This window comes from Paramormyrops kingsleyae, chromosome 25 (genome assembly GCF_048594095.1).
Source record: "Paramormyrops kingsleyae isolate MSU_618 chromosome 25, PKINGS_0.4, whole genome shotgun sequence".
Lineage (NCBI taxonomy): Eukaryota > Metazoa > Chordata > Actinopteri > Osteoglossiformes > Mormyridae > Paramormyrops > Paramormyrops kingsleyae.
In genome coordinates this window covers 30,606,090-30,629,428 of record NC_132821.1, presented here as the reverse complement: position 1 = coordinate 30,629,428, position 23,339 = coordinate 30,606,090, and the positions used below count along the sequence as shown (strand labels likewise).

The window sequence follows — 23,339 nt, the reverse complement described above, 5'->3', positions numbered from 1 at the left end:
GTACTGGGCTTCCTGGGACAGTACGGCATCGTACCCCGGTCTGGGAACTACAGACGGGGTAGACCCTGCTACCAAAAGCTACCAAAAGCTACCGAAAGCTACCGAAAGCTACCGAAAGGTCTCAGAGTTACTTGCCAACTGTTGCCAGATCCAAGGCCGACTTGCTGTTAAAATCCCGCCTGCTTTGGTATTTACAGTCAGCAGGCCTGGCAAACTTTTCCTGCAGGTCTGTGCTTCTCCAGACGAGGAGAGCGACAGGCGTGTTTACGAGCCGCTCCAGCACCAGCCTCGCTCGTGTTAACGTTGTAATTAACGTTGTAGTTACGCTGTTTGAAAGGCTGTCATCATATGTCTCACTCCACCCCCCCCACACCTCCTGTCCGTTATTTATGCAGTTTGGCAGGAGGTCACCACTTACACCTGTCCCCCCCCCCCCCCCCCCCGAGCGTGGAATGAGCTTCCGGCAGCTTTTGAGGGACACTCCCCCGCAGGAATACGCTGTGTCTTCACGCCCCCCCCCCCCCCCCCCCCCCATCAGACCGCCTGTTGCTTGTGCGCCTGCTCCACCCCCCCAACCTGCACGCCCCGGCTCCCCTTTGGGCACCACCTTGCCTTTGGCGGGGGCTCTGTTGCCTAGCGACCCTGACCAAACACTAACAACAGAAGGCAAGCTCTCTGAAGCAAACCCGCAGGTCGCCCCCCCCCCCCCCCCATCCTGCTTGCCCCGCCACCTCTCCTGTTGCAAGACTTCACCTTGAATTATGGAATTATGAAGTGTCTGGGGCTACAGCGCCTCCTGTTGGTGGGGTTTTTCCTAAACTGTACTTGCTGCAGAGACATAAGAACATGTCTCATTAATGTTAGCTCTTATGTGAGGTGTTCAGAAGTGGACATTCCAGGTCCAGAAAGTAAAAATCCAGACCAGGTTTTTGTTCCAACCATCCAGTTGAGTACTCTATGACTCTTCATACCCAGCTGGTTGGTTGAAACAAAATCTCGGTCTGGATTTTTACTTTCTGGACCTGGAATGCACACCTCCGCAGGTTATACGGTTCTGCTGTGCTTTCTGCTGTGTTTGGACGGGCCGGTTTAACGGCACGCAGCTCTACCGGCAGCCGTCTTCCAGCAGCCGTCTGCCTGACTCTCTTTCCTCTATTAATAACGGGCCAGTGTTTCAGCACGGAACGCTCCGGAACATAGTCTTCCCTCCTTTTTTGTAGTGGTCCCCATCGGGGTCTCATTCGGGGAGGGGGGCAGTCACACACTGCTCTCTGCACCCCTGCCCGGGGGTCAGAGCGGTGGATACTCCCCATGTCTGAAACGGGTGGGGTCAGGTGTGTTGATGAGCTGCCCCCTGGGCTGACGCCAAGGCCTGGTGAAGCGGCCCCCCCTTTAAAGGACACTTAGGCTACGCGTGATAGACGTCCTTGAGTCCTGGGTGACCCTGTAGCATCTTGCCGAGGAGGACACCGGGCCACGTGCCGCACACACACACCCCCCCCCCCGGGCGCCGCGAAAGCCAAAACCAAAACCATAATATCTGGCTAACAATCCCGCCTTACGGGCATGCAAAGCCGTCAGTCGCTGACATGTGTGTGCGTGTGAGCACGTGTTTGTTTGTATCAACTGCTCTCCCTGGGTCTTTTATTTTTTTCATATGATCTTCCTACCCCCAGTAGCACTCTGGAGATCTCCCACAGCTCATTGGGAGGTGGAGTTCCCACCCAGAGCCCCAGACGTGGTTCTTCGGTCTCGGACGCCTTGTGTATATTCCTCCCCATCCGGACTGTTTAGGCCGGACATACCCTGCGTTCCTTTTAATTAGAAGCTTTCCAGGACAATAACAGGCTCTCTGTGTTAATGAAGATTCATAGCGTGTGTGAGGCGCAGGCAGAAATCACTTCCTAGATTAAAGAACGTGTTTTTCCTGTCAGAGATTTGTTTGGGGCCTGGCTGGACTTCAAATTGTTTTTTTAAACTTCTGATTTTTATCTGACGGCAGTTAAAAGAGCCCCTGACAGCATGGCTGCAGGATGGCGGGGGGAGGGGGGCGGTAGGGTGTAACTCCCACTTCACTGTTCAGGATTTTCTTCTTGGGGGGGTACTGACATGCTACTGCCCCCCTACAGGTCAGCCTAGCGTACGCCTACGAGACCAAGGACGCCCTCTGCCTGGTCCTCACCATCATGAATGGCGGCGACCTCAAGTTCCACATCTACAACATGGGCAACTCGGGCTTTGATGAGCAGCGCGCCATTTTCTACGCCGCCGAGATCTGCTGTGGTCTGGAGGACCTGCACCGGGAGAGGATCGTTTACAGGTACCCCCCCCCCGGCTCTCTGTCATTATACCCCCTAAATAAGGAAACCACAGCCTTCCCTGTGATAAGCAGAGGCGGAAAGTTCAGGTCTAGAAATTACAAATCCAGACCAACATTTTGTTTCAACCAACCAGTACTACTTGGTTAAAACAAAATCTTGGTCTGGATTTATACTTTCTGGACCTGAACTATCCACCTCTGGTGATAAGCTCCAGGCTCTCTGAGACCCTGCATTCATTTTGAAAGCCCAGAACCCCTGATTAACATGTAGCCACACTCTGTCAATGACCTGTGTAACAAAATAAGCATAATTGTGATATCATGTAACAGTGCCCCTGGTGGACAGTTGCATAGATGCAGCTGGATGACTGAGAGATGTTGGGGCCCATGAAAGCGTGTCATACCCAGTCCAATCCAATTGGGGGCCATTTTACTCAGGGGCCCTTGAAATCGCCATAATCTTCCCCTCCCGTTACAGCACCCCTGATCACCAGTAAGGGTGTCCGTTTCCAGATTTTGCAATCCAAATGGTCATTTAATCAATAAACGAAAATATAAACATGGTTTCTCTTGTTTTTCCTTTATTATAGGGACTTGAAGCCTGAAAACATCCTTTTAGATGACCGTGGTAAGTCTTTTTTTTTTCTTGATTAATCTGACATTCAGTTATACCCAAACTACTGCGGTTTGTCGCAAAACTGCCTGAGATCTTTTGATTAATTTTTCTACAAAATATGATTTGATTTCATTTTGCCGCTAAAGACACCGAACCTTTCAAGGGTAAATTCCCAGGCTTATCGGTGACCGTTAAAAGTCACTTCAACCAGTTCCTGCAGATAAAGTATGGCTTCGAGAGTATTTTCTTTATAAAGCTAGACGAGCGTATGTGTCGTTCAATCCCTCCATCGTCACTCTTTCCTCGCAGGTCACATCCGGATCTCTGACTTGGGGCTGGCGGTCCAGATCCCGGAAGGGGAGACGATACGGGGGCGAGTCGGCACAGTGGGCTACATGGGTAAGCGTCAGGCTGGTGTGTGTGGGGGGGGGAGCTTCCTGCTTCTCCTCGGCCCCCATCCTTTCTTGTTCTGACCCCCATGACACGGAGCAGGGAATTACAACACGGGAAGATTCCCTGAGGGTAGGTGCAAAATACAGTTGTCACTTAAACACGTCGTGTCCCTCGCCGACAGCTGGGTAAGTTCCAGCTGGCCATGTTACCGCCCCCTAGCTGTGGGGCAGGGAATGGGCTCGACATTTAGGACTCGGGCTGTTACCAGTGGCGATCCTGCCAAGCTGAGTGCAGTTGGTGGGGTGGTTTGTGACACGATCTACAGCAGGGCTATTCAACTTCCAAATCCAGGCCGTGTTTTCAGTTCTCCCAGGTAGTTATTTTAATAATTACTGATTCTGATTGGTCAGAGGCTTCACACCTGGCTCACAGGTGAAGGAAGGCTGGAAAATCAGCAGGACTCGGCCCTTGAGGACCGTGAGTTGAATAGCCCTGATCTACAGTGTCACTTAATGCAGACCGTCCCCGACTTACAATGGGGTTCTGTTCCAACAGACAGGTTATACATCAAAATGGACATTTTGGGATAATCGCACTGACTTTTAGGTGTGAGAGTGAGACTGGGAGATGGTCACACTGCCATAGAGTGCAGTACTTTCCTGCAGCGACTATTTTACTTTCCAGAAGAGAAAAGTTCTGGTTCAGAAAGTGCAAATCCAGATTTTGTTTCAACCATCCAGTTGAACACTTTGTAACTGTGACTCTTTATGCTCAACTGGTTGGTTGAAACAAAGTCTTGGTCTGATTTTTTGCTTACTGAATCTGAACTTTCCACCTCTGGTACTTCGGTCGAATGTACGAGTCATTGTAAGTTTAATAGGTTATAAGCAGGAGACAGTATGAGCAGCTGGAGAGGTCCTGATCCGGGGCTCCGTCTCGACCCGGCAGCTCCTGAGGTGATCCAGAACGAGAGCTACACCTTCAGCCCGGACTGGTGGGGCCTGGGCTGCCTGATCTTTGAGATGATCCAGGGCCAGTCGCCATTCCGCCGGCGCAAGGAGCGCGTCAAGCGGGAGGAGGTGGACCGGCGGGTGCGCGAGGACCAGGAGGAGTACTCCGAGAAGTTCTCCGAAGAAGCGAAGGATATCTGCAGGCAGGTGAGCATTCCAGCTCCTCTCCCAGACTTCCTGAGCCGCTGAAGCTATCATCCAGCCCAGTCAAGCTTTTGGATTGTCATTGTGAACTCATGTGACCTACTGACTTTAGCGTCACATGACCTGCTGGCCTTGGTATCACATGACCTGCTGGCCTTCGTATCACATGACCTGCTGGCCTTGATATCACATGACCTGCTGGCCTTCGTATCACATGACCTGCTGGCCTTGGTATCACATGACCTGCTGGCCTTCGTATCACATGACCTGCTGGCCTTGATATCACATGACCTGCTGGCCTTCGTATCACATGACCTGCTGGCCTTCGTATCACATGACCTGCTGGCCTTGGTATCACATGGCCTCAACAACCTGATGGCTACCTCATTGTAAAATGGATTCGGATGTATTCCCAATTGTAGTAGTTCCTCTTCAGGTTTCAGACTGTATCTCATCTCGATCTGAACCCGACCCACTGAAAATGATGATGACAGACCGGCTACTATACCATGGTAGCTTGGCCTGTGATCATATCAGGATGATAAGGATGGGCACCCAGAAGGTATATAGTTTCTAGTTCATAGTGGCACCGTTGCAGAAGGATATAAATCCACCTGTTAGTAAGGATGCAGAAAAATGAATGAGTTATAGTGTTTCAAAGGTGCCACTGACTGATGTGCATCCCCAAACGAATGCTGGGTGACGAAGCATCGGTCTGGAGCAAGGTTAGGTCACCCTGATCCCAGAGTGCCGTCTCCAGCAGGTTTTCCATCCTGCCTGTCCTCTGATGAACCGCACCTGATCTCAGGCAGATGGTAACTCATCAGGTAGGATAGAAGACCCGGTGGACACCGGCACCCCAGGATCAAGGTTGCCTATCCCTGGTTTAGAGTCGTTTGTCAAGCAGGGATTTAACACTGAGTTGACGCCCCGACGGTGATGTGTTCTGTCGCTAGGACAGCGATGTGAGAACGTGGCGTGAGAACACGCTAAGCTAAATTAAAACTCGTCCCCCAAGATACGGTGGTCGTCCAAGGCAAAGTGAAATATCGACGGACTTGCCCCGAGTGGAACATTCTGACCTCTGATGTGCAGCAGTTGAAGGTTCTCATGGGATGAAGTGGAGCTTTGTATATCAAGCCTCACTTAGAGATGAATATCAGCTGTGTCTTATAATAGACTAATGTTTGAACAAGCAGAGGAGCTAGAGGACAGGGCAAGATGTGACCCTGGTTATTTTACCCATAACGAACACCATTGTTTGTGTCAGATGTTGTGTGACTGAGATTGAGGACTGGGATTGAGGACTGGGATTGCTCTAATCGCTTTCCAGATGCTGGAAGGAGATGGTATGATGTAATCTAAAAATATCACTACTGATCATGGAAACCCACTGTGGGTGACATTACCTGTAGTCACCGCTTGTTTTATCCTAAAGGGAGTTGAGTAACCAATCAGAATCGGTCGTTTAGACCAGCCAATGATGCGTTGCTTGATGATGTCACCCGCCGGCGCTTTGGAAGCCAATTTTCCCCCATCGCTTCTCGTCACACCTTGAGCTGTTTGCTGTTACCAGCTCTACAGTGAGCATAAGGGTTGTGTATGGTGCTGAAGTGCTTAAGCGTCGTCTGCTTATCACCAAGCTCTCAAATCCACGACAGTCATTGGCTTCACCCCCACAACCCCCAGGGATTCCCTCCCCCCACAAGGTCACATGCTTCCCCGATTGGGTCACAAACTAGCAGGCCCCCTGAAGTACTGCTACAGATACTTATGTTTCCTTTATATGGATATTACAGCACAGACACTATTTTGATTTAAGGAATATGTCTGGGCCCCCAAAACCATGAAAAGAGATTCATTGACATTACTAACATATGTCTTATATAGCCATTTATGCAAGTTTTATGAAAGCATGTGTTTTTTTTGTTGCTTGCCAGCGAAACTTTTTTTTCGAATGACGTAACAAGCATATGGTCATTAATCTGGGGTTTTTTTAATCTCTGTTTGGCGGGGGCAGGGAGGGGGCAGGCCTAGCCTGTTAGCCTAGCCTCCGTTGAAGATTGGAGTTCTATAGGTGCACCGAAGATGGAGGGAGATTTTTTTACTTTTTTTTACCGTAAATCAGAGATGTTGTGGCGGGTATAGGCAAAATACATATACCTTATGCCCATTGTCAGAAACGTGTATCAGTCATAGGAAAAGTGCATATGGTAGTCCTTCTATATTCACGGGCGATACATTTCGAGACCTACCATGGTTAGCTGAAACCGCGGGTAATAGTGTACCATCCGCGGATCGCGTATATAACGTGGTGTATCTATGTATGGTAAAGGTATATACAGCACCGTACGTTAAAGGCCGTAAAGGTCTTGGCTGTGCTGGGGATAGCTGAAGTGCGGGCGGTACGGCGTGCCGAACCCCCTAACCATCCTCCTGGGTGTCCACACCACCACCCCCCCCCCCCCACCCGTCCCACAGCTACTGGCAAAAGACCCCAAGGAGCGGCTGGGCTGCCAGGGCCGCGGAGCGGCAGAGGTGAAGCAACACGGCATCTTCCGGAACATCAACTTCAAGAGGCTGGAGGCCAACATGCTGGATCCGCCCTTCAGCCCCGACGTAAGCGGCCTCATCTTTGGATCTCCAGGGGAGAGCTCGTCCCTTTATTGTGCTTGTAATGAAATTATAAACACACACACACACACTCACACAGTGGGCCATAATTACACTGTTGCTGTAATCCGAGGGCTTTTAATTTGACGTTACACATGGGCCTTTTGTGTGAGGTATAGAATCTCTGTGACTGTGTCGGTCAGCTGTGACCCCGGTGACCAACTGATCGCCTTGGCGCACCAATTCGACGGTGCGGCCACGGCACCGACAATCCCCTGGGTTTTGTCTCCTGAAGGCCGTATTGTCTCTTCCTCAGCCACGGGCGGTCTACTGCAAAGATGTTCTGGACATCGAACAGTTCTCCACTGTCAAAGGGGTGAACCTGGACCCCACGGACGACGACTTCTACCACAAGTTTGTCACAGGAAGTGTCTCCATCCCCTGGCAGAACGAGGTACTGCATCAGCAAACTGAAATATCGTAGAAGCTAAACGGATAACAACGTAAAAGTAGCACGCTTTTACACTGCTGTTTTCAAAAACCAGCACGGTATAATAATATCCAAGTAGCTACCGGTGCAGTTGGAAAAAAATGTAAAGTGCGTATCTAATTTTACTAATCAGACTTGGGCTGTCTGAGGTCGTTTCCTGTCACATGGAATGCTTTTGTTCAGAGGTGACGTATCTTGCGTTCCGAAGGTGCTAACGCAGCTGAGCCTGCAGAATGCAGTCAGAGGTCTTCCGGCCAGCCGGCGGTTGTTCATTGTCCTGTAAACCGCTGCGCTGTGTGTTTGGCCAGGTCCCTGATTTATAGAAATGCTGTCAACTAGTGGAGAAAACTCACTGCTTCTAAAATGTGCATTATAACGGGGAGAGGCATGTAACACGTGTGAAACACAAAATATAAACATAATGTAGATATATGCATGGTTTGAGGACTGAGCCAAGAGACTTGGATCCCTGGACTTTATTTTAGGTAATTCCTGTTTTCAGTAGGCAGGGATAAATGTGAGATCTATACGTCTATAAGTCTGAAAGGGGGGAGGGCTTTTTGATTGTATTTATCCCAGGTTCTCTGTTCTCTTTGGGACAATGACTAATGTTTACTCTGTTTTTGTTCCACTGAGATCAGCGAAAGTTCTTCAACATGTTGATCTGCCATTGTCCTGTATGTCAGTTGGGTTGAGGGTTTTAAGGTTTGATGGCTTGTTGGAGTTTTACTTACACAAATATGTTCTGAGGGCAGAATGAAAAATCATGGGTTCAGAGAGATAACCAATAAGATTGTAGAAGAGGTCAGTCCAAGCAACTAAAAGAGGCAGGACCAACCAATCAGATGTCTTGGTCCTGCCTCCTCTAGTTGCTTAGACCCACCTCCTTTACAATTTGATTGGTTATCTCTCTGATTGGTTCATGGGCGATTTGCTGAGTCTCCTTTAAGGTGAGCTTAAGCGTAATTTTCTGTATGTAGAAGTTGACCTCTTTTTTGTGCATTGATTTGAACTTTGATCCCTGTTAACCTTGAGGGTTTTAGATGCTGTACTGTATAGTGAGTTGCCTGTTACCTTGTGCGGAAGTTTAAGCCAGCCTTTTTCAAGGGAGCAATGGTCTGCCTAACTCTCCCCTTTCTTGTCCCCATCACTGGTCCTGAGCAATCACTGGATTGGCTCTCCTCTTGGCAGATGATCGAGATGGAGTGTTTCAAGGAGATAAACATTTTCGAGACAGACGGCATCCTGTGTCCGGACCTCGACGTGAACCGACCAAACCCCCCACCTAAGAGAGGCCTCTTCTACAGGCTCTTTGGGAGACAGGCAAGTTCCGGAAGGAAACCTGAGACGCTTTAGTCACGGGACTCCTCACTAGTTCTGATGTTGAGCTCCCAGACTGTAGGTGGCCATGACTCCAAAAACACACTGGTAGCAGAGCCGTAATGAAGCGGCAGAAACATTCAGCTACAGCAGACAGTGTCTGATCGATTGGACGTCCGCCACCCTAAATATCGAAAGTTGTAAGTTACTTTGGAAAAAAGTGTCAAACGTAACCGTAACGTTTACATTAGGCTCTCTAAAATTCACAGTCCTTTAGTTTCACTTATATGGGCACGTGAGGATAAATATTTCTAGGTCCTAGTTTTTCCCAGGCTTTGGCGCCCCCTAGTGTCTGCTCTGACTGCTGACAGGCCACAGAGGAAGGTCTTCGCCTCTCGGGGGACAAGTAACTACCTGTTCCCTGTTTCCAGGTCTGCTTTAAGAGTGGCTACAGTGACGAGGATGAGGAACCCTCCAGACTTTAAACCACTGTCTGCCAAAAGATCGCAATCTTAACAAAATGAATGTTTTACTGTATTTATGAATTGTATCAAAAGTGTATTATAATTAAAGAAAAAAGTATGAGTTTAAAGATTTTGTACATTTGTACTTGAATTATGTCTAGATGTATATTTTCACTAAAGGTTGTACTGTATAAAAAGCCATAAAAGTACCACTTGAATGCATACATAATGTTTTTTCCTTTGGAATTAGTATGAAAATGTGTATTTAATTATTGTTTTCAAAGCACAGTATGGTATCTGTCTTATTCTTTGCAGTAGCTTAGGGATTCATGTCTCACGTTCCCATTTTCTTCATGTTTCTTTGGACAACACATAACATTAATGCACCACACTGTCAGCCGCGAGATCCTATAACGGCGACACATCCGGAAAGGTACGCTACGAGCCGAGTAGGGCCGCTCCTAACATCCCGGATGATGAGGGAAAAGCGGGGATGCGAATTTTAATTTTACAAGGTGGGTTTGAGAAAGCTCATTTATATTCATGAGATGCTACTTGATTGACCAGTGAATGCTTTTGACAATTCGCTGACCAATCAGGTACCTCCTCTCATAAATACAAATGAGTTTCCCCGTACCACCCTCCAAAACGAAAATTCGCAAGTGGGATTCGTAGCTTTGCTCGCACCCGATAAGCACACTTCTCCTGCATTACTTTGACCAGCTTTAACATCCAGATACACATTGGTCGACAGAGACACAGAACAGCCGCCACCGGATCACCGTCCTACCAAAACTTTTTTTTCTCCGTTCAGACGAAAACGGGGTCAGCAGAAGACCATTATGCATATTTCCTCCATTTCGTTCATTCGCATCATTTTTTTTTTTTTTTTTTAAAACATAATTACGCAGTAATTATTATGGCCTTTTTTCTTTCATTCTTTGGAAATTGTGCTTTGTGATGTGAGCTGTTTAAATAATGCTTGTCGCAAACAAAATAGCAAACAAAAGTCTTTTAAATCCGAAAGTAGTACTGGATCGGATATCCATAGTGGTAAATAAATAACATTCCAAACTGTTGTGTTAAGATTAGGGATGTAATCCTGATGTCATGGTGCCTAATATTCCCTGCTGATTTTAGTGAGCAACTTTGGGTGTACCTATGCCTTAAGCAATGATAATAACTGAACCTTATGTTAAATGTTGCTAAACACTCACAGCAGACCACTGTCTTACAGTAGAGCCAAAGCCTATCATAAAATATACGGCTGGCCTTTACCCATTTTCAGTATTTTTTTTTTTTAATTACACTGCGAAGTATAATATTTGAGCAACTCCTCGAACGGGGTTTTTGAAAACGACAAATAAGTCTGTATGTATATAATATAATTAAATATGTTTAGTGCTAGACGGGATTTTGCATTATTATGTGTTTTTAATTGTAACTGCACACATGCATTGAGGCACACGCGCAAACGACTGCGGTGTCTGTAGTTTCCCGCCGAAAACGTGCTTCGCATGTGTTCATCATCTAGCCTATATGTCCACACAACTCATGTACAGTTACTTACTCTGTACAGTTTCCAAGTGAAATACATTGGCTGCCTCCTAATCCACGCTTTATACCAACCATATTTGTACAGAAACGCAATATCGACTCATCCGAAATGATGGAAAACGGAACTTGCTCAGATTATCTGCCATTAAGCGTTAAACTGACACTTTTGCATTTCCATCCAAGTAGGCCGAAATCGTACTTGTTAAGATGCAAAGCTCTGTGTTTTGGCTCTGTGTGGGAAGCCATGAGTGTAAACGACACCCCTGGCTTATTACAAGGGGTAGATGCGGTAGATGATTTACTTTGGCTCTTGGCCCGGGGTACGTTGATTTATAATTTGTTCAACAGCCGCAGCCACAGTCGCAGTTAACTGAGAAGGTGACTGATTATCATGATAATCTTTCCGTTAGTCTGCCAGAGGAGTATCGCCGCGTTGCATCCATTTGCTTGTCCATTCCCACGCAGCACATGTATTTATAAAAACTCTGCTTACCTGTAAAGATACAGAACCGTATTGTTTTAACTGCACTTTGTCAATCTGGGTGCAGCAGAGAAGTTGACATTTGGACGTGACCGGAAGGGGTGCATTTGCAGGGTCTGCTGTTTTATGTCACATTTCTTTCTGCACGATGCTGGAGTGGGTGTTAATCCTGTTTCCAGCAGTCGTTTGTTGTCCCCAAACCCCCCCCCCCCCAATGTAAACTCCTTGCAATTATGGACTTTAACCAACTCGTGTTAATGCTGTGAAGCCAATGTCTAATTCCATTACATTTTAAAATGTTTCATTTTCTGCGTTTTAACTTTGATGTTTTCAGGAACTGTCCGTAAAACAGGAAACAAGTCTTGAATTGGCCACGGTTTCCACTGTTAGATATGATTGACCTGGGCAGCAGAGATGCAAACCTTCCGCATCCCGTGGGAAACAAAAACGGCTCGAAAGGAAGGAACCGTGAATCATTTTGCAGGTCTTAAAGCCGTTCTGATGGGGTTTCTGATGATCTCCATTTAAATTCTCGCTTTTAATTTGGAACGAGAGTTTGTAAGTAAACTCTGGAAGCGTTTCGTAAAAGGGCACCCATCGCCACTTTGGAACAATTTTCTGGATGTTTAATCATGGATTCTCATTTTATGTGAAACATTGATTTTTTTGCATGCCCGGATCGGGAAAAACAAGTTTTTAACACCTGTAATATGATTAAAGTCCACAATACACCACTCACAGAACATGATATGGGCTTTTAATATTGTTCTGTGATGAAATAGCATAATTGATGTGTACACATGCAGCTACTTTGAACTGGCTTGACCACATCGGGTAGCAGAAGTGATTCATTTACATTACTGAGTAAAGGTAAATATTAAGGAGCTGTTACAGACATGTTTTGTGTCTCTACTGGGCTGTGTGATAGATTTTATCATAAGATGGCATTAAGGCACATTCGTGGTCAGTGGGTCTTAGGGAAATGTGAACGAGTGACATTAATTCTTCTAAATGACTGGCTGCGATTGCTTTTGTTTGCCCATTGAGGCTTAAGTGTCTGTTTGTAACTTTCTAACACAAATATGTGAAAACAAAAGTTTCCCGCATTTCTATTGAGAAATTAAAATAGGAAATTGCCATTACATGAAATTGACAATTTCATCATATTTGATATGTCATGTTAAACCTGAAAACATATTGACCTTTACCTGAGTGCCAGTTTTTTATTATTATTTTTATTATTATTATGGGATATTTTGTTATCTGGTCCATGGGCCTATTGGAGAGACGAATCTGCTACATCCCCAAGTTTGCTGGTAAGGAAATAATTTAAAGTTTGAATGTCTGCACAAAGTGCATTTTAATGCCTGTTTAGAAACATGTTACTAATCAAGCATGTATTAGTAGTAATCTTCAGGTTTCTTGTTTGTAAATTATATCGCAGTGCCAACATATCATGCATATCGGATGCCACCTTTATTCATTTCATTCCCGGTGAGCGATTTTGTAGGTGTACAGTCATGTCTTTCAACCACTGCAGTCAATGTAATTCTTGTACAAGTTCTGTCACTGGGTGTTGTACCATATCTGACATTTGTATTTATGAAATAAAACACTGCCGTTTGTACACAGGTCGCAGTGTCTTTATTGTGGGCTCTGAGGGTGTTATGAAACCCTACTCTGACATAATTTAAGGTCATTAATGAACACCTTCCATTGTTATTCGCACAAAAGAAGACTCAATCCTTCAGCTGTGTTACTAATCTCTAATTCTAAATTGTAGGAAAGCAGTTGTTATCTGTCAACCACTTATCCAGTACAGGACCATGAGGGCAGCCTTGATAGGATGCCAGTCCATTACAGGACTGGACAACTATGGGCAATTTAAAGACACAATTTTACCTACCTGCTCATCTTTGGACTGGGAGAATAGCACAATGGGTCAGTACAGATAGGTCACAGCAAAGAAAAACAAACCAGCAGTGTGTACAGTGGTACCAGTGGCCTTATTCATGGTGTGTTGGCTAAACTAATAAGTATTCATTCAGGATTTAAATATTAAGACCAAGGATGCAAGCCTCACATACGCTGGTTGACCACTGCCAAAACCCCTTTATTTATGTGAGGTTTTCTGAGGAGATCTGCATTCTGTGATCAGTAATCAGTTAAGTCAACAAGGCCTCTGTAAACAAAATGAAGAATTTCAAACTGTGTACTTAACTGGACGCCAGTGGAAATACATTAGAACAGGTGTGATACATGGTTGCATTTTCTTCCCGCAGTTACAGTTTTTGCTTGTTGTACTTATATATACGTTTCCAGGAAACATTAAGCTTGAATATTTGTAATGAAAATTTACAATATTTAGTCCACCAAACAAACAAGACAGGTCAACAAAACAAGAGACACATACAAATACAGATACTTGATAAACAATCGAAGGCACCGGCAAAATACGATACGTAACAGACAGTAACTAGCCGCAATCTTCGCAACGCGCCATTATATTCAAAACGTGCTAACACCCCTCCTACAATAATCCCTTTATTACTCTGAACATCCAAGTACACTGGAGAGCACTTTTCCATTGGACTATTTCATCCGTCATAACCCCCCTCTAAGAGCCCTAAGTCATATGACAAGCTGAAATTATGGGCTTGGAAGTAAATACGCAAGCCTTTCCGTTTTTAAGGACGCTGCAGCCCGTCGATTGGCCGGCACTCCTGTCAATCAAACCCAGGTTGCTTCTGAATGGCTGCAGATGTCGCGTCCTGCCCCTAAGCTGTCACAGCACCCACTTCCTAGGGAGGTTGACGGGATGCGTTAAAGATGGCTCGCAGAATTGGATGCGACGCGAATTCCGTCCCATTCATTTTGGAATAACATTGGCGAAACCTAAAACAACCGGCGGACGACAGAAGCGAGGGCTCTGCGGCGTAAGAGCCGCCGCTTGCTTGTCTTCGTACCGGCGGACCGGCGTCTAGCGAGCCGCTCGCGCCCGGTTTTGTTTACGACGCGCGCCCGCCGCTCGTGCGCCTATTTGTAAATATCGTACTGGCGGAAAATGGCCACCATGGAGAAGCTGATGAAGGCCTTCGAATCGCTGCGCTCATTCCAGCAGCAGCAGGGACCGCCGTCGGCCGAGGAGCTGGTGCAGAAGCAGTAAGTAGCGAGCGCTTCGCTGGAGGCCCGGCTGCTGTGGGCTTCGTTTATCCAGTCGGGAAAAGCGGCGTCATCCGAAATCCTCCCACGGCCGCCGGGAGAGGGGTAATGCGGCTCACCCGGCGCGTTACCGGCCGGCCGCAGCCTCCCTCTCCCCCGTGGCGACTGTGCAGACTGCCGGTCCTTCTTGCCGTTTTTCGCGTTAAAGGCTGGCTGCCCCCCTGTCACCTTCCCCCTGCCTCGGGAAGCTGTAGATGCAGGGGTGTGTGTTTGTCCCTCCCCACGCCTGATGCCATTTTTGCATGCCTTTGCCCCAGGATGGTGCGTGCAGCTTTATGATCGTTCTCGCAAACATTTCTCACGCTTATTTATGCTCCTCGCAGAAGATTAAGACAGATTAACAACCAGTGCCATTTGACGTTCGCTTGCAGTGCGGCTGGATGCAATGTTGTTATGCGGGTCAATCCAGGGGTTGAAGATCGCTGAAACCGTTATGTTATAGCGATTTGGGTTGCAGAAAACCCAGTTTGTAAGTTTTTCCTTTCCCACCAAGTAACGCTGCTTAAAAATCCGCCAATTGAACGGCACTGGTATGCTGCGGCATGAATGCTTAATGGGAGGAATAGAGTGCCATTTATCTTTTAGGTACACTCAGGTACAGCGTAAAGCAGGCTCATCAAGACATTCTGCATTTATATGTTTTATATTCACCTCACCTATCAAGCAGACTGTGTCCCTTATGTGTTGATATACAAATCACAGCCTCTTACCACCTGTTAAATCCGGAATTTATCACTGGTTATGCCTCTGATAGTAATTTATTCACATCTTATTTACGTAGTTCACTCTTTAAAACAGGAAATGAGCTGTATATTTTCTGCCTCTGAGGGTAAGTAAGGATTAATTTCCTGTTCGGCCACAGAGCAACTGGTAATTACCTGCCAGTCACTTTGGAAACTAGTGTAGAACTATTTAAGTCTGGTCCACTATGCTGGTTTACTCTCAAGGCTGAATTCCTGGTGATGGGAATTGTGGTGAACTGCAGTTAAGGGGGTCCAGCACAAGAAATGTAAGGCAGACCTCCTCTTCAGCACTGTCTCTGTGTTATAAAGCCCATGTAGTAAGCAGTACAGTATCTTCCTGTTGTACTGGAAACGGAGATGCACGACCGTGTGTCTTTAACGCAGTTTGCTGCAGGACTGCATGTTTCCTGGCTGTCCCGTTAGCCCCCTGCCCTGCCCTCAATTCTGCGATTCCATAACTTCGCAGCATGTCAGTTCTTGTCCATTGAAAACCATGACTGTTAATTAAAAGGGTAGAATGGCATTGAAAATCAAAAAAATCGCACTGAGGTTCTAGATCCCCGTGACCCTGCGTAGGACAAGCAGGTTTGGAAAATAGATGAGCGGGCGGGTGATGGATTATGGCACTGGTTTTGTAATTAATGTGAGGTTGGCTTAAAACGTCCAGTGTTAAACCGGAGACGGTTCTTGATTTCCAAATTCTAAATTTTAGAATTTGTAGGCAATCTCATCATTTCTGTCCATGATTTAAGATTTTATTTTTTAATAATTATTAGCTCCTAGATGCAACCTTGGTCTCACCATGGATAGCCCTGTATGGCATGAAGACCTGCTTATCTAACTGAAAACACTCTGCATAATGGGACTTTAGTCGAAAGGTTTGCCGGGCTTGCTGGTGCTGTGTGAAAATGGAGGACCTGGAGGACTGATTGGGGTTTTCTCGCTGCTGGGAAGAGTTGGGCTGTGTCCTGTAGCTGGTGACGGCACCGGCTGCGTCCTGTGGTGACATGAGCTGGGTGTCACGGACGCGTGGAAAAAATATCGCCATGCTAACAGGATGCGGTAACCTTACCTGTCTGTGCTGTCGGTTTCTCTGCGCGGCCCATGGTGCAGCGTGACTTTGTAGTCAAACACTCCCACGTTAACCCCCCCCCCCCCCCCCAAGTACCATTGACTGTTTTTTTTTTAGCTGTCCGCCGATTTGCCGCAATCTCGCTATTCTACCGTTACATCACCCATTCGAGAGCACAGTCGGCCTACCTGCCGCGTTGGAGACCTGCTAACAGGTTTCGGAGCTGAGACTGACAGGTCTTCCGTCGAGTTGGCAGGTCCTGACTTTCCTGGCTATAGACTTTGCTATGCTTGCTACTTGCTGGTTTCTGTATCATTGGTTCTGAGCCTGGGTGTCTGCCTGCCTGGGATTTGCACAATCCCCCCTTCGCATTTTCACCTTAAGACATGTTTCTCAGGCACATTGGCCTGCTGTGCTGAGACATGGCTGTGTGACAGTGACTGTACGTGACAGTGTGTGTGTGTCTGTGGGATAGTGTGTGTCCCACGTTCTGGGTCATCTCAACTCTGCTTGAAGAAGTGGGTGACCCACTGGATGGATATATATGTTTGTGTGTGTGAAGAGTGGGTATATCTCGAAGTAACGCTTTATGCTATATTTAGTTTTAAGGAGCCCTTGTTATCTACTTTATAACGAAATCAGTCCCAGAACAGGAACATCAGTAGTGTAAACCTTTCAGGGTAAGTCGGGTTTTGGTTCTCTCTGCATGATACAGTGTAGTGAGGGCAAATCTGAACTTCTGTAAATGTGACCATAGTTGGATGCATCCTTGTGTGATCACAGGATGTGGGTATGTGTGTGTAGGGGGGGTGGCAATTCACAGCACATTTACTGCCAGTTGCACTTCACTTGGTTGCATGACCCCTCCCTGCTTCTGTGATTTTGTCCCAGGCCTTATATCCGGTGTCCCCGTTCTCTGCAGTTTCATTTATTTTATTTTTTTTTAAATCGTGTCTCTTGTAGGAAGAAGGATCTTACCACCACCAAAAAGGACAGGGTGACTCACTGCCTGACGATATGCGAAAACATCGTGGCCCAGTCCCTGAGGTAAGACACCTAACCCAGTGAAGCGTGATAACGCTCTGCTGAGGCCACGTTACAGTAGTGGGCCACAGACCGGACCTGCGGACGCCAGACGCGTGATTGTTAAAAACCGCACTGCCGATGGTCGGCTTGTCCGAAGCCAGCCGTACTGCGACTCCGGATGTATGTGCGGTCACAAGGGAGTAGATCTGTATGGAGTGACTGTGACCCCTATGACCCCGGCACCAGGACCTCCCCGGAGTTCCAGAAGTTGCTGGGCATCGCCATGGAGATGTTCCTGCTGTGCAGCGACGATGGCGAGTCCGACGTCAGGATGGTGGCGGACGAGTGCCTCAACAAGATCATCAAGGTGAGGCAAGGTCCCCTTCCTCTGCGCCGGGGTCGAAGGGTGTAGCCGGCCGGAGGGTGAAGCCGGTGACACTCTCTCCCCGTTTCTGTGCCGTGTGGCTGACAGTCCGTGACGGTAAGGAGAAGCTGTGGGACAGGCTGTTGAACTTTTGGAAAGGAGATAAGTGAATTTTTTTGTTCTAGGAGACCTGTGGCTTCGTATCTCTCACCCCAAGGGCTCAAATCGAATTTCGTCTCCACGTTCTCTGTTACTGAATTGTTCCAGTCTTTAAGCCGCGCACCCGGCTGGCTGTCCAGCTTGGGTGGAACGTAACTGCGGGGTCCCGAACCTCCCAGCCACAGCGGGTCCGGTGACGGCGGGGTTCCGGCTTAACGGCTGCTCTCTCCTCACCAGGCGCTCATGGACTCCAACCTTCCCCGTCTTCAGCTCGAGCTGTACAAGGAGATTAAGAAGGTAAGCGAATGCCGTCCGGCCGCGCTTTTCTGTCCGTCGAGGAGCCGCGTCTGCCGCGCGGCTGGGAAGGTGTCGTGTAAAACAAATTCAATTATTGAAATTATATTAATTCATGTCATGGTTTAGTTTACAGCTCCCCTTAATGTTAGGTGTCTGTAGTTTTCCGGTGATTAGTGGTTGTATATGAGCAGGTTTCCTGCGTATGTTTGCTGTGAGAATCAAAGTGAAATTATGGTCTGTGAATGGCTTTGAGCCAGTTTCCTTTTGTAAAACCCTCTCTGTGTGCTTTGATTCTGGCTGAGGAATCATAAGCTAGCTGCCCTGCCGTTTCCTCTCTGCTGTTGTGCTGCTCCCTAGGGCGTTATCTTGATCAGAAGTGGTGGCGAGGGATCTGTAGGTGACCTTTGATCGCTGGCGGTCTTGGATGCGCCCACGTGCCGTCGCCGCCGTGTAATTTTAAAAGGAGAGTGAGGTTCTGCATCTAGTGGGCGCTGTGTTGGGGAAGCTAAAGCAGGCCGGTGTCCCCTTGCAGAACGGCGCCTCACGGAGCCTCAGGGCGGCGCTGTGGAGATTCGCGGAGCTCGCCCACCTCATCCGGCCGCAGAAGTGCAGGTGACGCCCTCGTCCAGCCTCCCGCGGCCCCTTGACCTCCCGATCGCGCTCCTGACCCTGACTGACCCTTTCAGGCCCTACCTGGTGAACCTGCTCCCCTGCCTGACGCGCATCAGCAAGAGACCCGAGGAGACCGTGCAGGAGACTCTGGCCACCGCCATCCCCAAGCTCATGGCCGCCCTGGGGAATTTCGCCAATGACAACGAGATCAAGGTGTGACAGGGTCACGGGGGTTACGAGGCGGTTTGTGTTTGGTGGACACTGCGGTTGGGAGGCTTGAGGATAAAGTTGTTGGGAAATAGTTGTTGACATTCCTCTGGTGTTGGTCTGGGTCATGTGATGGTGCCGGGTCATGTGACGGTGCCGGGTCGTGTGACACTCTCGGCTCTCAGGGGAAGGGGGCTCTGAAAAGCATAATCGTATCATTTAGTGTTAGTTCCTAATGAAAATGAACAACCTTTGGAGCGCGGATGCCGTGCGTGCCTGTACCAGCACAGCACGCCTCCAGGTGGCGCTGTGCTTCTGTTCGCCTTTAGTGCTGTGTCATGTCGGGGGTGGGGGGGCTGCTCAGCCGCGACTTCCTCTGTGGGGGGGGAGGCGGAGGGAGGGAAGGCCTTTCCGACGTGCCCAGTCTGCCGTTCCCAAGCACTGCAGTAGGGTCACGTCATGCTCTAAATGTGGCCGGTGACTCAGGATGACGTAATCGCCCCTCCGTACGCAGACAGCGGGCCCCACAGGAGCCGGAATCTTCCGCTGGGCCGCCGCCGCCGCTCGCTCTGCACCCTGGCTGCTGTGCGTCCTCAGGCGTGACGCCCAGGCTCGAAGTTGTGGGGGGGGGGGGGTCTCTGGCTGGGGAGGAACCCGTGATGATGTATGACGACGTCCGATTCGGTCTGTCGGGTGTGAATGAGGATGCGGTGCTGATCTCAGGTCAGCGGGGCCCTGCAGTCGCTTTGTGCTGCCCCACCTTTCGCTTCCAAATAACCCAGGAAAAACCCTCGTCCTTAATCCAAAACGGGCTCCCAAGCTCTCCGGGTTAAAATTTATCTGCCCCCCCCCCCCATATATATTGATTGCCAGCATTACCCAATGACTCACTAATTTTCCTTCCAAGCAGAGGGATGTATTGTTACAGGAGGAATCACTCAAGCGTTTCAGCGGAGACGCAGAGCCATAATTATAGAAGCTTCTGTTCTGCTTCACATAAATGTCCCCAACCATAAATGCGCTACTTGGCCAAAACGATCTCATTCCGAAACGAAGGGTATCAGTGTGAAGCTGGTCTGCCCTTTGTTGCTAAAATACCACTTGTTCTTCTAGGGAAGCTTTTTCCACGAGATGGCGAAACATTGCTAGTGGGATTGCTGACATTCAGGTTTCAGTTTTGTGAGTTTGCGTTGCCATAAACTTCGCAACTGAACTTGCTTACTGTTGTTTTTATGTCTCTGGCCGCTTCTCTTGCGGCTGGCCGGGACAGGATGCATCTTCTGTATAGCCACCCATTCTGCTGCTAATGGTTGTTGCAGGAGAATGCATGTTTATGTACTTAATTAAGCACTTAAGCCACACCCATCTGTGACACAATTAGCCAGTTTATCTAATAAATAGGGGTGTCGACATATTTCTGGTCAGATGGTAAATGTTTCTACTCAAACGGCTTAATGTGTCATTTTTTTTCTTGCAAAACGATAAATAAATGACTTGCAAACACCACGTTACACGTTACACCTGATAAGTGCCACCACATCACTGACGTCTCTTTACCTTGTTTATCTACAATATCTCCTCGTTGTGGCTGCTGAGCTGCTCCTCTCTTCACCGCGACTTCAGTGCTTATCGCTCTCATGATTTACCAAAACAGTCACATGTGGCGTGCACCACTAAATGAATTTAGTAAACATAAGGATACGCCGAATTTATACTAACTTAATAATTTATTGCTTTTGGGCGTCACAGTACTTCTCTCATTAATATTTTAGGCATACTACTGTTCTGCCTACGAAATTGTGGGCGTAAGTAAACGCCCTTATAGTACTGAAAAGCCAGCGTCCGGGCAAATGTTGGCACTCGTCACCTAAAGGCCTGGTGATTGCGCATGTGTCATATTCCTGCGTTCGATTATCTCTCAGAACTCGGAAATTCCGAGGTGAGTGACATCACGTCGGACAATCTCCCGTTCCAGCTACCACATCTCGGAACAAACATGGCTGCCTCCATGAACACGCTGCTGTGTGTTGTTGCTTTATATTTTAGCAGATTTGGAGTGAGAGTATTTTTTTCCGAAAGACAGACAAACAAGAAACACAAACTAGTCCAACCATATTAAAAGCTTTATGAAATATATACAAATTTTCCTATAGAAATTAATGGACGGTCCCCACAAAGATATGAATACATGGACTGTGTGTGTGTGTGTGTGTGTGTGTGTGTGTGTGTGTGTGTGTGTGTGTGTGTGATACTGCATGGTTGCCCTCCTGGGCACCCCCCCGTATTGTGCCGCGTGCTTCCAGGCCCCGGGCCACTCTGAGCTGGACCACGTTAGCTGACCTCCCTGAATCACTGCTGGTCTCCCAGGTGCTTCTGAAGGCGTTCGTGGCCAACCTGAAGTCCAGCTCGACCACCATCCGGCGCACGGCAGCCAGCTCCGCCGTCAGCGTGTGTCGGCACTCCCGCCGGCCCCAGTACTTCTACACCTGGCTGCTCAACGTGCTCCTCGGTGCGTCCTGGGGACGACCGCCGGCTCCTGCCTGTATAGTCTGTTTCGTTTGGACTTTAAACGGACCCTCAGGACTCTTTCCCTCCCGTGTAACCCCTCCCCGTGCCGCCCCCCAGGTCTGCTGGTCCCTGTGGACGACGAGCACCCCAGCCCCCTCACGCTGGGGGCTCTGCTGACACTGCGCTATCTGATGCCCCTGCTGCAGCAGCAGGTGAAGGACACCACCCTGAAGGGCAGCTTCGGGGTGACACGCAAGGAGCCAGATATCTCGCCCACGCCCGAGCAGCTCGTCCAGGTGCCTGCCCGCCCGCTTCCTCATCTGTCCCCCGCCCTGGTCCAGTGCTGTGGCTATTTACTGCCAGCCTGAAGGTTAATGGAGAATCTCCTGCTGTCGGGACAGGTGAATTATGGGTAGTGGCAGTCTGACTTGTAACCCTGACTGATGCGGTACAGGCAGAGATACCGTCTCCTTCGGTCACCAGTGACAGGTTCACGGCGAAGAACGCGCTTTATGGCCGTGATGTCAGAATCCTCATCTGTTCCATTTATCTGGGGGTGGAATGGGGACGGGTCAACTTCAGGGCCATAATTAGCAGAATCGGATGTTCTGAATAAAGAATTTATGGAACGGCTATGGTTCGTTGTCACTGGGAGTGTTGGGACGGAGTAAAGGCTCAGCGATGGCAGGTGTTCCTTCTGCCGCCTGCGAAGATCCCCGCGTCCTGGTGCCTGACGGATCCCACTCTGCGCAGGTGTTTGAGCTCACGCTGCATTACACGCAACACCGCGACCACAACGTGGTGACGGCTGCGCTGGAGCTGCTGCAGCAGGTGCTGCGCACGCCCCCGCCAGAGCTGCTCCGCGTGCTCATCACCGCCGGGAGCGTGCAGCGCGTCGGCGTGTCCCGCGAGGAGGCCGAGAGCCGGGCACGCAGCGGCAGCATCCTGGAGCTCATCGGTAAGTGGCCGGACCGCATCTCGCACTCACGTTAGCGAAGAGCCTTAAGTTCAGGATGTTCTCGGCCTCCCGTCCTGGCTGGTCGGCCGCCGTGGTAACCATAGGCCCCTCCTCTTCCTGTCCTCCTCACTCCTGGCCGTCCTTCCCAAACTGCCCACCGGGAGGGGGGGGATTCCCTGGTGTCTATGGGGGTATCTCCTCTGGGGCTCAGGGCTTTTCTGCTCTCTCTTCTCTCCTGTGACCTGCAGCCGGAGGAGGGTCTTCATGCAGTCCGCTTCTTCTCAGGAAACAGAAAGGTGACTATGCCCCCTAGTGGCCGCCCGCTTAGCCTCACGTCACCTTTCATCTGTAGCTATATGTGCTAGACTCCCAGTTTGTGTCAGATCCTTCGCTCCCTGATCCAAGGTCATGCGCTCCTTACTCCGGTCTGATCCGATTATCCACACAAGTTTTGCCCGTGGCCATTTTCATGGATTAGGTTGGATTTCTGTTGCTGAGCTTCATGGACTTTTGCTTTCATTTATTACTGAATTTAAGTGGATTTTAAAGTATGAAGAGCCATGAGATAATGGTTACAAGCCTGTCGGACACTTTAACAGAAGTCCATCCATCCATTGGCCGACAGCCGCTCCTCCTCTGTGGGCAGTGCCCCTGACACTCCCGGCTCCTTTTCAGGCAAGCTGCTCTCCGGAGAGGAGGAGGGGCTTGAGGACGACTCTGAGAGCAGGTCAGAGGTCGGCACAGGAGCCTTCACTGGTACGTG

General features: G+C 48.7%; 2 protein-coding genes across 6 annotated transcripts in view; both read left to right on the top strand.

Annotated features, from left to right (window-relative positions):
- The window catches only part of grk4 (G protein-coupled receptor kinase 4), a 48,810-nt gene extending 35,775 nt beyond the window's left edge, over window positions 1-13,035 (top strand). Inside the window, exons 9-16 of the mRNA XM_023829689.2 lie at window positions 2,130-2,320; window positions 2,911-2,948; window positions 3,246-3,335; window positions 4,278-4,486; window positions 6,965-7,102; window positions 7,413-7,550; window positions 8,778-8,909; window positions 9,338-13,035. Of these exons, the coding sequence (XP_023685457.1) occupies window positions 2,130-2,320; window positions 2,911-2,948; window positions 3,246-3,335; window positions 4,278-4,486; window positions 6,965-7,102; window positions 7,413-7,550; window positions 8,778-8,909; window positions 9,338-9,391 (990 nt within the window). The 3' untranslated portion in view covers window positions 9,392-13,035. The remainder of the gene's footprint in view (window positions 1-2,129; window positions 2,321-2,910; window positions 2,949-3,245; window positions 3,336-4,277; window positions 4,487-6,964; window positions 7,103-7,412; window positions 7,551-8,777; window positions 8,910-9,337) is intronic.
- A 1,156-nt stretch (window positions 13,036-14,191) lies between these two features.
- htt (huntingtin) overlaps window positions 14,192-23,339 on the top strand; it is a 35,958-nt gene continuing 26,810 nt past the window's right edge. For 4 of the 5 annotated variants that reach the window (XM_023829651.2, XM_023829648.2, XM_023829650.2 and 1 more), the window contains exons 1-11: window positions 14,192-14,570; window positions 17,409-17,492; window positions 17,718-17,838; window positions 18,232-18,291; window positions 18,824-18,903; window positions 18,978-19,116; window positions 21,478-21,619; window positions 21,736-21,914; window positions 22,372-22,576; window positions 22,825-22,872; window positions 23,252-23,332. In XM_023829651.2, coding sequence (XP_023685419.2) covers window positions 14,473-14,570; window positions 17,409-17,492; window positions 17,718-17,838; window positions 18,232-18,291; window positions 18,824-18,903; window positions 18,978-19,116; window positions 21,478-21,619; window positions 21,736-21,914; window positions 22,372-22,576; window positions 22,825-22,872; window positions 23,252-23,332 — 1,237 coding nt within the window. In that variant the 5' untranslated portion in view covers window positions 14,192-14,472. The remainder of the gene's footprint in view (window positions 14,571-17,408; window positions 17,493-17,717; window positions 17,839-18,231; window positions 18,292-18,823; window positions 18,904-18,977; window positions 19,117-21,477; window positions 21,620-21,735; window positions 21,915-22,371; window positions 22,577-22,824; window positions 22,873-23,251; window positions 23,333-23,339) is intronic. The other variant, XM_023829649.2, reaches the window with a different exon arrangement.